The sequence below is a fragment of the Tripterygium wilfordii genome, chromosome 21 (genome assembly GCF_013401445.1).
Source record: "Tripterygium wilfordii isolate XIE 37 chromosome 21, ASM1340144v1, whole genome shotgun sequence".
Lineage (NCBI taxonomy): Eukaryota > Viridiplantae > Streptophyta > Magnoliopsida > Celastrales > Celastraceae > Tripterygium > Tripterygium wilfordii.
The window spans coordinates 1,365,466-1,383,270 of NC_052252.1; the positions used below are offsets into that span (position 1 = coordinate 1,365,466).

General features: G+C 37.1%; 4 protein-coding genes and 1 long non-coding RNA gene across 10 annotated transcripts; 1 reads left to right on the forward strand and 4 right to left on the reverse strand.

The window, feature by feature from the left end:
- Nucleotides 1-543: 543 nt before the first annotated feature.
- On the reverse strand, nt 544-5,914 carry LOC119989629 (probable E3 ubiquitin-protein ligase ZFP1). Of its 3 annotated transcripts, none has more exons than XM_038835276.1 (7): nt 5,816-5,914; nt 5,455-5,570; nt 2,643-3,501; nt 1,964-2,367; nt 1,754-1,852; nt 1,103-1,267; nt 544-955 (listed from the first exon to the last, which is right to left on the reverse strand). In XM_038835276.1, the coding sequence occupies exons 3-7, from the start codon at nt 3,469-3,471 to the stop codon at nt 809-811; spliced, it is 1,644 nt and encodes a 547-aa protein (XP_038691204.1). In that variant the 5' UTR covers nt 3,472-3,501; nt 5,455-5,570; nt 5,816-5,914; the 3' UTR covers nt 544-808. The 3 variants fall into 3 exon arrangements, with proteins under 3 accessions (XP_038691204.1, XP_038691202.1, XP_038691203.1); XM_038835274.1 differs by having other exon boundaries at nt 2,643-3,507; XM_038835275.1 differs by having other exon boundaries at nt 2,643-3,507; nt 5,455-5,584; nt 5,816-5,888.
- Nucleotides 5,915-7,527: 1,613 nt separating this feature from the next.
- On the forward strand, nt 7,528-10,765 carry LOC119988576. 4 transcript variants are annotated; one of them, XR_005465629.1, is made up of 4 exons: nt 7,528-8,093; nt 8,414-8,581; nt 9,482-9,531; nt 10,593-10,765. It is a non-coding gene; the product is annotated as an uncharacterized LOC119988576 (long non-coding RNA). The 4 variants fall into 4 exon arrangements; XR_005465630.1 differs by lacking the exon at nt 10,593-10,765 and adding an exon at nt 10,404-10,527; XR_005465628.1 differs by lacking the exons at nt 9,482-9,531; nt 10,593-10,765 and having other exon boundaries at nt 7,531-8,093; nt 8,374-8,830.
- Nucleotides 8,984-10,599, reverse strand: LOC119988574. Its single transcript, XM_038833658.1, has 2 exons — nt 9,862-10,599; nt 8,984-9,771 (listed from the first exon to the last, which is right to left on the reverse strand). The coding sequence occupies exons 1-2, from the start codon at nt 10,537-10,539 to the stop codon at nt 9,400-9,402; spliced, it is 1,050 nt and encodes a 349-aa protein (XP_038689586.1). The 5' UTR covers nt 10,540-10,599; the 3' UTR covers nt 8,984-9,399.
- Nucleotides 10,766-12,112: 1,347 nt separating the features above from the next.
- On the reverse strand, nt 12,113-13,432 carry LOC119988067 (protein DOG1-like 4). Its single transcript, XM_038832972.1, has 2 exons — nt 13,000-13,432; nt 12,113-12,455 (listed from the first exon to the last, which is right to left on the reverse strand). Exons 1-2 carry the CDS (start codon nt 13,393-13,395, stop codon nt 12,150-12,152), a joined length of 702 nt encoding a protein of 233 aa, XP_038688900.1. The 5' UTR covers nt 13,396-13,432; the 3' UTR covers nt 12,113-12,149.
- Nucleotides 13,433-14,263: 831 nt separating this feature from the next.
- On the reverse strand, nt 14,264-17,178 carry LOC119989636 (serine carboxypeptidase-like). The gene is made up of 9 exons (XM_038835287.1): nt 16,856-17,178; nt 16,588-16,756; nt 15,992-16,111; nt 15,725-15,868; nt 15,506-15,653; nt 15,319-15,413; nt 14,783-15,038; nt 14,443-14,576; nt 14,264-14,353 (listed from the first exon to the last, which is right to left on the reverse strand). Exons 1-9 carry the CDS (start codon nt 17,176-17,178, stop codon nt 14,264-14,266), a joined length of 1,479 nt encoding a protein of 492 aa, XP_038691215.1.
- Nucleotides 17,179-17,805: the final 627 nt, after the last annotated feature.

Here is a 17,805-nt window from a genome sequence, read left to right on the forward strand (position 1 = left end):
TTTTATGAGTTTTGTAAGGTTGTTTTTATTTGTGAACCTCTCAACAATGTGGAGAAAAACAATTGTTTAAAGTCTCCAAGTCTTGTTATTGCTCTCTCATTCTACTGATGCTGTTGTTTTCATTGAGAGTGGATTTTTATTAGCTCTGCCTTGTTCAACTGCATTGATGCATGGTTTGATGCTTGAAGGCAATCCAGCTTCAATAGAATCATATTATCCTCTGTTGGCTTTAAGACATTTGGTCCTTCTGCTTTGAGTATATTTGGTCCATGGTGCTCTTTGCTCCATTGAAAGTTTTCTAGGATTTGATCTCCATTTGTTTGAAGTTCTCAGCTCTGATACAACAAACCCATCACCGCCACCCACTGTTTTCTGATTACAGGGGAAAGGGAGACTCATATTCGAGACTTTTATGAGATATCACATATAAATACCATATAAAATACTTGAGATCCTCATCACCACCAACCACTGTACCGCGTACACTTCACAAACTTACACGGATTAGAAGGAAATAGTACATAAACAAGCATTAGAACCTACTGAGATGAAAATAATACAGTGCCCAAATAAAATGTACAAATCATTAAGTCTGTACAAGTTTTGATAAATACACAGCCAACAAGAAGATTGAACGATGGGATCGTCAACCATTGGTCGCATGTTTGCTAGAGTACATTTACAAAAGATATATTATATCATCAACTTTGTGATAAACAATAAGAAAGAACAATGACTGGATTGATCAGTCCAACACTCCATCTCCTTTATTGATTTCTCTACACATTCCCTCTAAACTATTCATTCTCTATACATTCTGCCCTTCTGTTACCAATGCTTCGGATTTGCAAATGGGGCAGACATTCTTCACAAGCAGCCACTTCTTCAAGCAAACTGCATGGTATTCATGTCCACAATCAAGAGTTCCGATCTTTTCTTGCCTCTTGTAATCATCCTGCAATTGAAAGAAACCCCAACACCAATATGGTTAGAAGCCGAGCACAAAAGATAATGTTTTTGACTGACATATAATGCAAGAATCGGGAGTGAACCCTTAAAAGTAATTGAAGTACCATCCATGTACACAGAAATCTTATGGTACCTGGCATATAATGCAAGAATCGGGTTCCTGATCCACACAAGCTGTCTCCTCCAGATTGACAGACGTAGAAGATATATAAGTTCTTGTCTTCAAATTATGCATGATGATTTCTTCTGATAACCCAGTGCTTACATTGCCAATCTGTTCTCCCAGTTCAAGAAGCTCCTGGAATTGGATTCCAGTCTCGTGTTATTATATACTGATTCGAAAAACTTTGCACAAATCTAGTTGTAAATAGAGTAAAATTCATCCTCAATTGCTCAGGGGCTCATTAAGTTGCCTACGTGTGGTGAATCTCTCTAGAGCCAAACCATATGGACTCGGAAGGTTCTGAGAATCTGAGTTCGATTCCCACTTGTGACCATGCGCTGGGCTTTAGCCCAACTTACCATGTCGTTAGGTAGGAAACTTTTGCGCTTGATTTTAGACTTATATCGGATGTCCTAAGGGAAAACTTGTATATTGTCGTTCTCGGTTACCGACAAAAAAAAAAATTGCCTATGGGTTCAAGATCAGATACCACTAGGAACCTCCCATTTATTAAATGTCAAATGCTTTTGACAGGCACTTCCGCTTAGCTAATCCATAACACTAATATCAAGCCTTTCATGGTAATGACGTCAAGTAGTAATGAGGGAATCTCAACTTTACCTCATAAGACATGTCCTCTATATCCAAGCGCATGTCTCTGTGATGGTCAGTGTAACTGCCTATTTCATAGATGTCAGAAAGCTCTAGCATTGCAACCCCCTAAACAAAGCAATTGAAAAATATAAGCCTGTATGCAAACGGGAGAAAGAGATACTTAATTATAAAAATTTTAAAAAAAAACCACAAACATAATAAAATTAGAAGAATTACTTCAGTTGGCAGAAATCTCAGGTAAGGAAGGTTGTGGCGCCTTGAAGAAGTCTCAGGTACACTTCCCTCTCGATGAGGCTGGTAGATCCGAATACCCGTTGGTGGAACAGGTGCCGGATGCCTAAAAGAATTCTCAATGTCATCCTGAGGAAGATTCATACTGCTGTGTGAGGCATAATTTTGCGGAACTCTAGCTGCAGCAACTTGAGGGTGAAAACTGACATTCTGGCCCCTCAACGGTTGAACTGGTGATGGAGACAGATGGTGAAAATTGTTTTGCATGAGATCAGCTGGAGAAGATTGCAAGAAACCTGTGGAACCAGAACTTCCATTGATGGCTGTGTCATGATAGTGCGGTAGACCCATCCTCCCAGTCTCCAAAGAACCTCCACTTGCATTACTCCCTGCAAAAACAAAGGCAAATTATCATCCCCCCATGCCAAACCAATCAGTATTAAACATAATTCCATACCACAATGCTGCAGTTTTAACAACTAATGTTTCCCCAAGGTAATAAAAAATCTTTAATTCAGGTATAACATATTAAAACCTAAAAAGAGAATTCCAAAGCTATGAGTAAAAAAGAGAATTCCAATTGAAAAGAAAAGATGATGAATAGGAAAAAGTTTTCATCAAATATCAACTGAGATAGAAGGAATATTCTGCAATGAGAACATACCTTGCATGTATGTCATAAAAGGGGGCTGGTTCCATCGTGACGCACCTAGATCGCCACAATTATTGGTCAAGCGTTGATCCAACCAGGGAGAGCTAGATGGCTGGAAGGGCTGGCCCACATAGTTGCCCTGCATATAATGATTATGGTTGTGTGCTAGAACAGGATCCAACCCAGTAGCACCTGATCTGTTTCTCACACTTCTATGAGATCCAACTTCCCTGATGGGCTGGATGCCATTTCCCCTGAATTGAGGATGGACAAAAGATGCAGCATCCATAGCAGCAACCCCCTCAGGATGTCTTGTATTCAGAGGGGCTAAAGAGGAACTAGAGCTTGCTGAGGCATTAATGTGTTGAAAATTCCCAGGAATTCTTTCAGCAGTCTTTCTCTTGTATGAGGCTCTAATATTATCCATAAAGTGGTTATTTCTTCCATACTCATCCATAGGGACTCCCAGAACTCCATAATTGCTGGCAGATGGCAACTGATCAGAGGACCCATGATGTAACGGAATAACAGGTGAATTATTCAAGGAAGGAATATAGAAGTTAGATGCCATTGCAACACCATTTGCAGCAGGATGATGGTGCCCAACACCATAATGGGGCATCTGATAGAACATAGGACTGGCATAACAATCAGTAAAATGATGGGAATCAGGATTAGCCATGTTCTGTGAAGCTGGTACCATCCTAGGCATATCAGGCTGTGGGAAGCCTGTGATGGTACCCAAGACAATGCCAGGCTCAGGAAGCGGATAACCATGGTTTTGTTGATCCATTTCTAGATCAAGCATCTGATTGGTGCATAGAATATTTCTTTGACCCATGTTGAAAATACTTTTTGTCCCAAAAGATGCCTGCTACTAAACAAAGATGCACAAAAATTAGCAAATAAACCATGAATGAACCATAATATAATCAAAGTCCAAAACTTAAAAGAGAGAATTTTTTCTTCGTAATTATCCATAAGGTTATTCACTTTGCATTTATCAAGAAAATTGTACAAAAAGCACATCTTCCTTAAACGTGGAAACAAATATAACACAGATTTATGCACAGATTCAACAAGCAAAAACAGCAAGCATTAAAACTCAATACATGTGGCCATACATTGAAAAGGAAACTATACGAAAAATCATTCTTGAACTATGAATATCACCATCACTCAACTTTGCATAGAATCGCATATAATCATAGTTGTCAAAATGTGTATTGGAACACGAATCAGTCTAAAATTTTCATGAATTGTATTGTATTGTGCATTGTAAGTGTTTTCAGAATAATATAGTATTAAACTAACATATACAAAGACACAATGACACAACCCTCTTAGAAAAATACAATCATTAAAAGAGCCATCATGAAGTAAATCTGTTTATTATCATAATCTATATTATTCATAATTGGCATAAACCATAACAGTTATTTCCTTTTCTAATTCAAAAACAACTAATTATTTCGCCTTCATTATTGTCCTGCAAAGCTAGTCGTGTTTTAATAACGAAACGGTCTTATGTCAGCCAAGTGTATTCGTTAATCTTCAAGAATTAAGATATACTCTTGAACCCAGCTATACTTTTAATTCATCTATTTATTCTGCAAACTAATGCTTCTTTTATTGAGGGTAACGGGTAGACCTGGTGTTGTACAGTCTTGGTATCTCCTCATCTGTTTCGGTTTCTTCCCTTTGAAAAATTGATTTCTCTAAGACCATGTTGAAAAATCAGACGATTCACAACTGGGCACGAATCGTATCAAACCTATGTGTACTTTTCTTTTCTTTCTTAAGATCTCATTTGTTTTAGACAACTACGAATATAATGACCAATGAAATGACCTGAAAATAAATGCTCGAAGCATTAGGCACATGGTCCGCATAATTAAACGAGAGAGAGAGAGAGAGAGAGAGAGAGAGAGAGAGAGAGAGAGAGATACTTCCATAAGTTCACTTTGAAGTCAACTTGAGGCTCTAACTAGGTATGACAATAATGCAGTATCCCAAAGAAATGCTCCCTTTACTTATTTTAATTTTTTAAAAGTAATAGGTAACGATATTTTACAGATGGCACTCTCAAACTCCCAAAACCAAGGCATAATTTGCACAAAAGTCTGACTCTTTTCGCCATCTAAGTTGTAGATCTCCATGTCATTTTGAAGGGTGAAAACGACGTGCATAGCTTCTTTCACAAGTACGCTAAGAAGACAAAAGGGCAGGATTGCAATCTTGCAGCAAGAGTAGGACCCAATCAGCACCTTTATATTCTGCATTATTGTCCAGTACATAGACAAAACATACTATACAAAGAATGAACACCGACGTGAAACCTAATTCAACCTGTAGAAGAAGCAACACGTTCTTATAATAATAGACTGGTTTGGAGAATTGGGAGAAAAACATTGAGATGCATACGTCTGATATGCCAAATTATGACTTTCCACCATGGCCAATGCAAATAAAATGGAAAGCATTCTCTTAGTAGTCAAAAACTCCCAGAACCAAGAATCTGGTGAAAAAATGTTACGCGTTCCCACTGAGAAATATTTTCGAAGAGCTTTTTTGGAAAGACCAGCCAGCTGAGCGTAAAATATATATGATGCCCAAACAACTTCAAATTCCAAACACGCAAACAAAACAACAAGAATCAAAAAGCGCATAATTCATGCATAATTCAAAAAGGACATTGCTAAATGCATCTTGGTCCATAATGTTATTAAATTCTCAATTCAGGGTTACAAAATTCATAATAGTAATAGTTTACAACAGATAAGTAAAAATATGATCGGACATGACTTAGACAACAATCTCGTACCTTATAATCATGAAAATTCTGAAAGCTTCCAAAGCCACAGAAGAAATCAGGATATCAGCAACGGGAAAAGAAAAACTAAATAGCAAACTCGACTCTATCTCCAGAATGAAAAATCCCTGCAAAAAACAACCTAAAAAAATTGTTAACAAACACTGAAATCAAATTCCAAACATACCCAAAGAAAATTGAATCGAATTACGATAAATAAATAATGCAATCGATGAAAACCCTAGAATTCAGGATTCTAACCGTAAAAGCATAAAAATAAAAGTTTTTTGCTGCAGACTTTCTATAATTCCTGAATTGAAAATAGGATTCATCGTAAATTAAGAAAAAAACACTTAAAGAAAAAAAGACAAACCTGATTGGAAATCGATCGCTGCCTGAAAACGAGAGATCAGAACAGAGCACAAGGGGAGAGAGAGAGAGAGAGAGAGAGTCAGTCCCGTTGGGGTTGGGTGTGTATAGGGACTCCGTTTATTATTTTTATTTGGATGTTATTTTTCTTTTTCTTTTAACCGCGGTCTCTTAACGGTTAAAAAAAAGAAGAGTCCAACCAACCGTAGACCAAATAGAAAATCATTTATCATAATCTAATCAGGCTCCGTTTTGGATTCTATGTGGGATAGTATAATATTATTATCCAATGTATAATTTAATCATTCTATCAGTTGATGTATAATATTTGTGGTAATATGTTTGGATTACCCTCAATTAAAGTGAGAGTGAGTGTATTTTTTTTTCATTTGACATATTATTTCTTATACTAAGCACTCCGTATAAAATAAAAACGAGTTGGAGGTGATTTAATATTATACGACCGGCACCTTATAAAAACCATTTTTATATAAAGTTATACTATTTCGAAGATTTTAAAAATCATCCAAACATCCGATAATTTCATTAAATGATAGTTTTATACTACACGGAGTCTTATCCTCTTCTCCAAATGGAGCCTTAATTTTTTTTTTTAACAAAGTCATTGTAGTGTAAACTCATACCGTCAGAGACCGCGTGCATGAAAAATTTTCACATCCCAATAAGAATCGAACTCAGAATTTTTCAAATCTATACGATTCACCCAACATATCAAGCAATTTAAATATGATATTTGCTTTAAAAATTAAAATGATTTTTCAATATGTTTGTATTTTCATAAAAATAGACAAGAAGGAATTAAGACCAAAATATTGTTTGTTTTTTTTTTCTTTTTTTACTTCCCACGTTAGTGAAATTGTGAGGTTGGGCAGTTGTCGTGTGAGGACATATGTGGTTGTCGTTTTGCATAAAGGAAGGGGAGGGGAGGAGGTTTGATAGTTCATACGATAAAATCCCCTTTAAAAAGCATATTCGTAATGATAGAGGGTCCCACTGGCTTTTGGCCGAAAAGAACTGGATTGATGTGGATCCCACATTTCCAGTACACGTCAGCTTCAATACCCACACGTGATTTTATACATATATGACGACATGCATAAATTTCTCTATGTGCGGATCTGACATTCAGTTTTAACTCAATTGTTGTTACCGTAATGTGAAAATTTTCTATGCATACAAACCTGACAATCTAAGTTAAACCCATATTATATGTCTTAAATAAAAATTTGTATGGTATATTATATTAATTAAATTAGAGGTACCTTCCTTGTACAACTAGTTTAATTAGCTTAGATGGTAGGTCTGTTCCAGATTCTTTGACTATCTAAATACCTCATGTGGTGGCTTTCATAACAAAGCAATGATCAAGACAGTCAATAACAGCTTCCTCTCCTAATTATTTAATTATAAGTGGTGCAAATATGGATAATTATCTTCTGATGAGTTTGGTCCAACAATTATTCCACACACCATACAAATTATTTTAATTTGATTTGATAATGGCCTTTATCTTACTCCCAAATACATGAATATGCATATAATGGACCTGTTTTTAGGTGTGTAAACAATCTGAACCGCTCGTGAGTTAGGGTTCAGCTTGAGCTCGACCTGTTTAATAAAAAAGCCGAGCTTGAGCTTCTGGAAGCTTGGCTCGTATGTTTCAGGATCTAATTATCTATATACAATACTTAAATGTGTAACATTTAGAAATTCTGTGGGCGTCGACGCGAACAGCAAATGACAATAACAAGACAAGGAAAACAGTAGTTCACATAAGCAGCATCAGAGACCATAGATTCTCCAATTAAGGGGAAAACCCAGTTCACCAAATTTCCATAAAATGAGAGAAGAGAGCAAATACCAATTCTCTGGCACGCTTAGCCCGGCGTCGAATCGAGCGAAAGAGAAATACATTGATAGCTCCCGTGAGGAGCAAACTGGTGGCGACCTGCAACGGAGAAGGGTCGTCTGTGGTGGCGAATAAGTTGGAAGAAGACGACGGTAGCTCTATTGGACGCTCTTCCGCCGTGGTGTTGGTGGAGTGTTGGAGCTCGGCGAGCCATGTGTCCAACATCATTTGTTTGCGCAATTGTGGAGCTTTAAAAGCAAAGCAATTTGGGGTTCTTCTGTTTCTCTTTGGGTCAGTTCTTGTGGTTATCTTTTTGTGTGTATTGAGAATAATATAACCACTTTGGTGATCCCTACTTGGTGAATCTCTGTGTGTCAAACCATATGGACTTGGGAGGTTTTGAGTTTATCAGGTGAAAAAGATCATATCGGATGTGCAAAGAGCAAGCTTGTATGCTATTGTTGTATGTGTATTGAGAAAATTTTTGTTTTGTATGCTTGTATTTCCTTTTATGTATAAATTGGATTATCAAAGTGTGACATATATGGTCTTTTTGTTAGGTTTAGCCTGCTTTGTAAATCTGATTCCTTCTACTTATCTGCATTGTATGTTTCAGATTACCTGCCTTAACAGTTCCATTACCTGCTTTGTTTTTCTACTTGTTAACCCATTACTCAATATTCTTTTATCAGTTCTGACACTCAATAAGCCAGCTACTGCTAATTTTGGCAGCATCAGGAGCCCAATCCTGCATCATAATTAGAACATGTTCGGTGCTTTGAATCGTTTAGAAAATGGTATCGACGAGGCAGCCAATTCATACCAAATCGAATATATGTAGCTGCGATGAAATGTATGGAAGCTCTAGAAATCTGAAGGCATGATGTGCAGGTGAAATGTGTAAGTATTCACTGCTGTAATACTTGCTAAAGCTGTTGATCCTAATACCTAATATATATATTCACAGTAGTAATACACTCTGCACTGTGTCTTCTGCAACTAAGGAGATCATAAGATCTGCAGATTTCTACGTGCACGTCTGCTTCTATATCTCTAGAAAGTGATTTCTGAACATGAACTGTTAAATTCTGGTCTTACCCTTGGTAGGAAACTACATACATTACTGATATTACCTAAAATGTTGTGTTTGATTGATGTTCAGTTTCCATATGCAGACCTTCCTCACTTACTTCACTTCCAAGATTTGCAGGTTCTCATTTAAACCAGTTCCTCAAACCATGATTTTTTTCTTCTTCAATTAATCTGCTAGATTCATTAATTTATAGTAGCTGATCTCGTCCATTCCAAAAACATCACTCTAATAAACTGAATCGAAAGAAATTTTTTTTCCTGTTTATCGATCCTTCCAGCGATCATAAATGACTTGTTTGGTTCCCAGGATTCGCGCCAAGCCTTGCGCGGTAAACTTAAGCTAATGCAACTTATTTCGTGCCAAACCTTGCGTGGTAATGTAACTTATTTCGCGCCAAGGTTTCGCTTCTATTTGTGGGAAACAGTTAACAAATAATGCTGAAGCACAAAGGAAGAGAGAAGGATTTCAATTGGCATAACTTGTTTCATTGTTCTTGATTTCATTAAACTCAACAGTCCCAGAAATAGAATCTCCGGAATTGCAAAAAAATGATCTGCTTTAAGCATGATAACCAGTTTGTATGAATGTCGGTTTCTGTATATAGATTATTAGGAAAACTGCAGTCTTAACGCACATGAGATGCCACAGCTCGAGCCCAGAACTTGATTTGTTTCTTCACATCATCTGCTGATTTCTTTGGAATGCAGTTTGGAATTGGTGGAGGTGCAGGACTTTGCACAAACCATGCCTCAGAAAGGTAAGGCCTCCTCACATTGTTGTTTTGGTGTAAATGCTCTTTCTTCTTTTCTTTCAAACCAGGAACTAAATTAACAACACCTGGTGTCAAGTCTTCTCCGTCAAAATTGAACCCTAATTCCTTGAATCCTTCCACTTCCTCGATTTCGAGCTCAATTAGGCTCTTCCTTGTCTTCTTTTGATTCATCAAAAATCTATTCCTCATTTCATTTGCACCATTTGTACCACTCTGTGTCATGACCTGCAAAACAAAATGTTAATAACACAATAGGACTAATGAAGCATAAAAGCTTGAAACTTGAGCATATATTCATTGAGTTTTATGGATTACCTTCATCGTATTTCGACGGGGCAGTGCTTGTTGAATTAAATTGCTCATTCTGTATTCACTTTCATCGTCGTCTTCTTCTTCTTCAATCACATCAGTCCTTCCAACGTTGTGTGGCAGAGAAGGTGTCCTTAACAAACTATGTCGCGAGGATTCGCTCCTTCTAGCCTCACCCTTTTTGGCTTGATCAATAACTCTTTCTTTGGTCTTCACTTGATTTGTTGTTGTTGCTTGAAGTGATGCTTGCCTTATCAACTTCCTTCCTTTCTTCTCTTTAACTCCTCCTCCTTCTTCTCTCCCAACATTAGGCGGTAACGATGGTGCGCGGATCAAACCCTTAGGAGGTTCTGCACCACCATCTGGACATTTTGAGGAATTAGGACAAGAAGAAGGATCAGAATAGCACCTCAACATGACCTTCTTTTCTCTTGTTCTATTGAACAAGTTCTCAAAGAACCAATTCTGTTCAATCAACTCATCTAGAACAGCTTCTTGAGCCTTACCATCAATAGGAGAACTATTAACCTCCATTGTACTTGTTTCAGCAGCAGAGCTGCTTCTAATTCCCATCCAACCCAAAAGAAGCTCAAAGACCCACAACATGGGTTTTGATGTACTGGAGGAAACTGGAATTGGGTTCTGATTAGGGTGGTGGAGCCATGGGAGACACAATGTCACCATGTGCCATTTTTAGCCCACAAAAACATTACATAATCTTTGATAAAATTATGCAGAAAATAAGTAAGAGGGAGGCTGATGAATGATGACGATGAGGGCAAGAAATTCATTCCTAACAACTAAGAAATATAGAGATTGTTGTCATGACAACACATTACCCATGTGAAGGTTCTTTTTGTTTATGCACAAATAGAAGGTATAAAAAGAATATTTATTTTTTCTCTCTCTTAATTATGTGACAGCTAATATTATACAAAATCTCTCTCTCTATATATATAGTTTAATTTTTTTAAAAAATTTTTTTTTGGTTAGTAGTTGTGATGGTTATAAGGTGATAGAGGTTTTGTCATTGGGTGGGTGCAGCCTGACATTTTGGTTTGTCACATTCAAAATTTAAGACCCTATCTTGCCAAATACATGTGACTTGATCCTCCTCATGTGTATATACATGTGTGTTTGTTTTTGTTTTGTTGTGTAAATTGGGGGGGTTAGATGTGATCTGGTAATCCAAATCAAATTAGTAGACTTTTTGTCAGAATTGGCAGTTGAGGCCTAATGCAATGATTAGTAGAGATTTGACTCAACTTTTTGTATTGATTTAAATCAATTTGGTTTTATCTCACATATGGAAAAAATTATTACATACATTCGAATGCATTGTTAACTCGCGATATCTTTGACGATCGGTTGTTTTTATGGGATTGGAGGAGGACCCGTGCATATGATCGATTGTTTTTATGGGATTGGAGGAGGACACGTGCATACCGATGCACCATTTTGGTGCATTCATTGTTTTTTGAAAAAGTCATAAATGTATAGTATTTAGTATAATCAATCCAACGATATTTTTTTTTCCCGAAACAAAATCAAATTTATCAAAAAAATTTCAAAGCCATGAGAGGGTTGTCAAATGTATCTACAGCGGATTGGAACCTTAGAGACAATATTGTCATGTGAGATTGTCAATGCCTTTTCACTTTGGACCTAAGTATTGTTATGTGAGACGGTAATTCGAAGAGCTTCTTAATTTCGTGTTAGAAGCTCAATTAGAAGTTCACCAAAGCTTGGAAAATGCAGTATGGAGATGGGAAATTAACAGCACAAGTAATCTCCCCTGCAATCTTGAACCTCCTTTTGCATGGAAATGGTGGCTAATTGGCATACTACTGCTGTTTCGTAGTCACAAACGGCCAAGAGGCCCGTGAGCCAAAAACGACCCAGTTCGTTGATAAAAGTCTACCAGTTGTACTGGCCCAGCCCAGTAACCCTTAACGGGCTGGCTGAGATTTTCAGCCGGGCCGCCCCACCCATTTGGCGGGGACTCGAAATGGCCCGATACATGTCATATTGTGGTTTGCTACAATAAATTCTTAACCACTGTCTTTAGGACACACGTTATGGATAATCTTTTACTCCAGTGAATTGACTTCACGCACCGAGGTTGTACACAAATGTCACTTTGCATGTCACCAACAGTTTTAAGCGAAGCCACGTAACAGAGTACTTATTATTGCACAGAAAGAACTCAAGAAAAAAAACTACTTAACCGTTCATCAACTGCCACATTTCACAATATCAAGGGTCCGATCAAACATTGTGGACGACAAAAAGGGTCAGTTCCTTGTTTGACGGTCGTGATTCAATCCCCATAACCGGACTCCAAACTGCAACTCAGCAGCAGCAGTGAAGAACTCCCCGGCCTGCTGTGGGGTCAGCAACCCAACGACGCTCTTAACTGTTCTGAGCCGTAGATCATCAGCCTTCTGAACTATACACGCCAGCCGTCCGATCATCTCATCGAGATCCCCGCACACACCAATGAACTCACTCACGCCGTCTTGCCACTCTAACATCTCCTCAGTCAATGCATTCTCCTTGTCCACTGTCTCGCATTGCAGTTCACTCACCCGCCTGTGACACTATCATAAAGAGTTAAGCGGCCAAAGTAAAATTACATAAACAGTCCAAGGATCCCGCCGACAGTTGGTTTTCCAAATATCTCAACTGTTAAGTTGTGCGTACAAGATTTCACGAACAAGATTTCACGTGTATCATGTGGAGTTCATGAATTTAATTGGATCATGTGCGTTCAACCTCTGAATTAGAATAACTCTGAATTAGAATAACTGAGATATCAAACTACTCGGATCTTCATCATTTTTTGATGGGAGCTAGAGAATGGTCTGAATTGACAAGGGGAAAGATCACCGGACGGTCCGATGACCAGAAATCATAAAGATTTAAGCTATCAAAGTAAACAATCATGATAGGGATCCATCCATCAATTTGTATTCCAGTTATCCTTACTATTAAGTTGGTGTATACATGATTTCATGTATAAATCATGTGAGATATGTGGAGTCTACAAGTTCAATTGGATCATGTACGTCCAACATTTAAAATAACTGAAATACCAACTGCTGAGATATTTAACATTTTCGTTAAACAAAAGTTGATGAGAGCTAGAGAGTCTGGCCTGAATTGAGAAGGGGAAAGATCACCAAGATCTCCGTTCTGGTGGCCGCGAAGAATATCAAGGATGTGGGACTCGAACATAATGCTGGACTCAGTGTAGATAAGGTGAAAAACGGTGGTGGGCCGCCACCCGGCGATCCAATGGAGCGAGCGCTCAAGGGAGGAGGCCCACGGGGCGGCCATGACCCCAAGCACATCACGTTGGGCTGCCACGGACTTGACGCGATAGTACTCGGCATAGTGGCTCATGACCTTGCGGACCAAGTTGCCAAGGTGGCCTTGATCATCTCCGGTGGTCGGGGGTTTAGGGGCGGAGTTGAGGTGGTGCACCAGGTGTTGCAATTGGTCCAACCATGAATCGTAGAACCTGTTGAAACTGTTCATTTTTGTGTTCAATATCGATCGTTGATGAATTTCAGTTATTTGGACACAAAATTAAAGCCCACACAAACTTTATAAAGAAAAAGAGAGGACAGAGGTGGTTCTTTATATGCATGGAGAGGTGGACAAGTGGAAGGCTACGTGGAGGGTGACAAATTGACAATTACATGAGTGTTTTTTTTTTTCCTTAAAATATATAATATGCATATATTTCAATTTATTTGTGTTATTTTAAAATATACTGTATGATAAAGGACCTGATTATCAGTGACGGATCCAAAAATTTTAATCATATAGACATAAATTATATGCATCTTCCCAAAAAATATAAATCGAAGCATAAATTCAATCAAAAATTAGTTTCTCATTTTCCCCAAATCGAAACCCTTAAGTACTTTGAAATCAAGTATTAGACTCTTAGTGTCTTATCGAAATGAAGGCGTGAAAGCGTGAAGAAAGAGTTGTGAAGGTGTCATCGCCCGAGCCAAGAGCTTCAATTCAGACCGCGTGAAGTGAAGTGAAGAGAAGAGAAGAATTACAGAACTTCTTGTGTTTTTGTGTGGAGTAGAAGGTCAAAACAGCTCTGGTATTGATTTGTTTGGGGCTTGGCCTAAGTAATTGGACTATTGTGTTTATGCCTAATTATTTAGGGTTTTTTTTTTATTGATTTGTTATGGTCTAAGATGAAAGACAGTGTATTTTGTACATTGGGGATCTTAAAATAAAAAACTAGGGTCTACTATTTTTTCCCTTTACTAGTTGCCCAATACAATTACATTTTTTTTTTTCATGATTTCATCAAAAGTACTAATAGTATAACCTTTATTCATTTCATTATTGTTGGTTAAACAGTATGTTTACTCCTAGAGATTTATGGAAAATTTTCTTCCATCCAATTCTTTATCATGTGGAGTGCAACTTTTGGTCGATCCATAGGAACCATATGACCAGCTTTGAAAACCTAATGTACAATCAAATTCACCCTAAAGTTAATACCAGTCAATTAACCGTCACGACTCATATATTATCAAGAGAGACTAACTAACAAACCTTGAGAAGAGAAAGAGGTCCATAATTCTTGACCTTTCCTACTTTTTTACCATCAACAAAATAATTACTCATTGGAGTTTTTGCAAAATTTTCTTTGCCATACCACTTCATTTCATGCACCCACCTTTTATTTCCTGCACGAAAATGGAAAATAACAAGACATGTGTATATATATATATATAATTTGCATCGGCAAATTATGGTTGTCGATATGGGTAATCGAGAATGATACTATACAACTCGGACCGTCAGAACCCCAGTATCACATGAAATTAGAATTCACCACACAAATAAAACTTTGTTCATCGAACTATAATATTTTGAAGTATGAAATCCTTACCAACCCAGTTACATATGAGATCTTGCTCTCCTACATAAATAAGGACCCTGATGCCATCCTTAAGTAGGTCAGGTATTCCTACATCAAGATTCTCGAACCAATCCCCCAACATGGCCATGAATACTGTGGGGTTGCAGGCAGCAAATTGAACCCCAACATGCAAAGCCTCCTTCACTAATTGATCCTTTAAGAGTTTCTCCACGCTTGTGAAGTCGTAGCAATATTTACCCACACAGGTCTTTGCAATATTAAAAAACTGCAAATAATAAGGGCATTAAGGTCAAAGTATTACAAATTTTCCCTAGAAACACATATATACATATAGTAAAATTCTCAGGTGCGGACGTCCTCCACTTCTTCATAATTCTTCGAATAATACAGACGTCCGTATAAGGGCATTACACATACATATATATATATATATGTTGTTGACTTTTTCAGAGATATATAGAATTAAACGGACGTTCGCACCTGAGAATTATCATATATGTGGGTATGCATATAGGATGACGATTATATATGTTTTGATTTCTTACATTTATATTGCCAGCGATTTCAAGAATCTTATGGACTACGCCCCCACAATTAATAATTATTTTGAAGCAATTACTCTTATCTCCAGACAACGAGCCTATTAGGAGCAAAAAAAAATATTAAATCCTACTTTATGATTAAACCTCAGCTTAATCTAGTTTAGAGGTCAAAAGTAAGTATACCCACCACATTTTTCTATTGATGATTTACATTTTTGAATCATTTCCCAAATTTTATGTTGTTCTTTTTTCTCAATTAAGGTCTTGTCCAAAGCATACTCTATGGTAGCTGGTAATTGAATGTCGAGATTTGTAAATCCATTACCGATAGCAAATCCCTGTCAAACTAGAGAGTTATACAACTAAGAAAGTACGAAAGCAACAATTCCAGACGGAGTGAAAATGGTACCTTTAGGTTTATATGAATTCCCTCGTTCGCTTTGTTTCCTTGGTGAATTCGGGAAGCAAGAGCAGGAATATAGTGTCCGCCATAAGATTCTCCGGTAATAAAGAACTCATTTTCCTTGAGCGTAGGATGTTCGTCAAAGAATTTCTATGATTACAAGGGAAAATGGAGTAATCAACCTTGAAATTCCTATGAATCAGTCAAGAATCTTGAAACAATATGTTTATTGCTTCTTCAATAAAAAATTTAAGTGTAAGAGGAGAAATAAACCTGCAAAAAGTTGTATAAATCATTGCTAACACCAGTTTCGTTATGACGAATATCCCTCACATCTGGACTAGAGCTAAAACCTGTTCCGGTAGGCTGATCAACAAATATAATATTTGATACCTGTCATATACAAAACAAAGGTTTTTGTCATTTTTTACGTCTATTGCATACATTATTTTCATTGAAGTTTGATTAGCATGAGAAAATCTAAAGAATTCAAACTCCAAAAGGTTAAACTTTATAAAGATATTCTTTAAATGATGCAATACTCAATGTTATGTTACAAAGCATTGTGAAAATTCATTGGTTTATAACATCATGAAAGCAATAGTATGTTTTTAACCGAGAAAAACTCAGTAGTAGATGTGTCCTTTGGACAGCCTACTAAGTCCAAACTCGTAGGATTAGTCACGCTCAAACCCATCCAACAGGTTAGTTGGACCGAGACCTAATGCAAACCACGTGAAAATTGTTGGGCCAGCTTAGAATCGAAATCCCGATCTCAGGTGAGATTCTTTACGACCTAAGTCTGGAGAGATAATCAATTAGACTATGGTTAAGTGATTAACAATGGTTAGATATCACGAAAACAATACCTTATTCCAACCAAAATGATTCCATTTAAGAGAGAGACCTTTTCCAACATGAAAAGGACCATTTCCATAAAACAATGACAAATCACTACTGCATCCAGGCCATCCACCCAACCATATTACAACTGGGTCATTTTTGTTTCCTCTTGATTCAAAGAAGAAGTAGAACATTCTGTGAAAGTCAATTAAAAAAGTAAAATTCCAGACAAATTGTTTGTAATTTGGGGAGGGGGAGGGGGGGTTGGAAAAAACATAAAGGTCACAAAATTACCTTGCACTTATAGAACTTTTAATCGGATAGGACCCAACATGGTTACCAAGGAATTCTATATAAGGACCTGAGCCAGCAGGAAGAGGAGACTTCTTCCCAACCCGCCTCGAATCATTAATATTAATGGATGAGCTTCCTTTGAAGATGTTAACATCATCTTTTCGATAAAAGTCGATCAATCTTTCGAGCCTTTCGGCTTGCTCTTCGCTGCTTAAGTCAGTCTCTGAAGAACCAAAATGGTGGTCAGGAAACCCTAATGATGAAGTGAAGAATAGATCAAGAAGAAAAAGATAGAGGAAGAGGAGAGAACAAATTGATGACATTGTTGTTAAGAGATTGTTTTTGCCAGCGCAATGTAAGTTTTGCATTTGTAGGTATTTACGAGGTTACAAAGACACAATGTTTTTGTCATATATGAATTGTATACGGAGTAGCCAAGACAGAAAATATCAAGAAATATCGTGACACATTTTTTATGCTATAAACATGTCATTCATAACAAGGAAGCTAAGAGAAGTCATTTTAGATTGTTTTCAATTTTCATAGTTGATTAATAAATCGGGAGCGCTACGTATCTCTAACAAATTCAGTCATAATTAAAATAAGGAAGCTAAGAGAAGTCATTTTTAATTGTTTTCGATTTTCATAGTTGATTAATAAATCGGGAGCGCTATGTATCTCTAACAAATTCAGTCATAACTAAAACAAGGAAGCTAAGAGAAGTCATTTTTAATTGTTTTCAATTTTCATAGTTGATTAATAAATCGGGAGCGCTATGTATCCCTAACAAATTCAGTCATAATCAGCCATAACATGTAATTAGACAATTAAATAACAAAAGTCAATGTAATTAGACAGCATAATAACGAAAATCAATGTAATTAGATAACGTAATACTGTTATGACCGGTTATGAACGAAAATGTTAAGGATATAAATCATTTTCGTTAA

Coding starts and splice junctions, on each gene's coding strand:
- LOC119989629 (XM_038835276.1), bottom strand. CDS start 3,471: ATGGGTCAAAGAAATATTCTATGCACCAATCAGATGCTTGATCTAGAA. Junction 1,853..1,963: donor TGAGATTTCTGCCAACTGAA/GTAATTCTTCTA, acceptor TGCTTTGTTTAG/GGGGTTGCAATGCTAGAGCT. Junction 956..1,102: donor ATTCTTGCATTATATGCCAG/GTACCATAAGAT, acceptor TTTCAATTGCAG/GATGATTACAAGAGGCAAGA.
- LOC119989636 (XM_038835287.1), bottom strand. CDS start 17,178: ATGTCATCAATTTGTTCTCTCCTCTTCCTCTATCTTTTTCTTCTTGAT. Junction 16,757..16,855: donor AAAAGTTCTATAAGTGCAAG/GTAATTTTGTGA, acceptor TGACTTTCACAG/AATGTTCTACTTCTTCTTTG. Junction 15,414..15,505: donor TAAATCATCAATAGAAAAAT/GTGGTGGGTATA, acceptor TGCTCCTAATAG/GCTCGTTGTCTGGAGATAAG.
- LOC119988574 (XM_038833658.1), bottom strand. CDS start 10,539: ATGGTGACATTGTGTCTCCCATGGCTCCACCACCCTAATCAGAACCCA. Junction 9,772..9,861: donor CCCGTCGAAATACGATGAAG/GTAATCCATAAA, acceptor TTTGTTTTGCAG/GTCATGACACAGAGTGGTAC.
- LOC119988067 (XM_038832972.1), bottom strand. CDS start 13,395: ATGAACAGTTTCAACAGGTTCTACGATTCATGGTTGGACCAATTGCAA. Junction 12,456..12,999: donor AATTCAGGCCAGACTCTCTA/GCTCTCATCAAC, acceptor TCTTTATGATAG/TGTCACAGGCGGGTGAGTGA.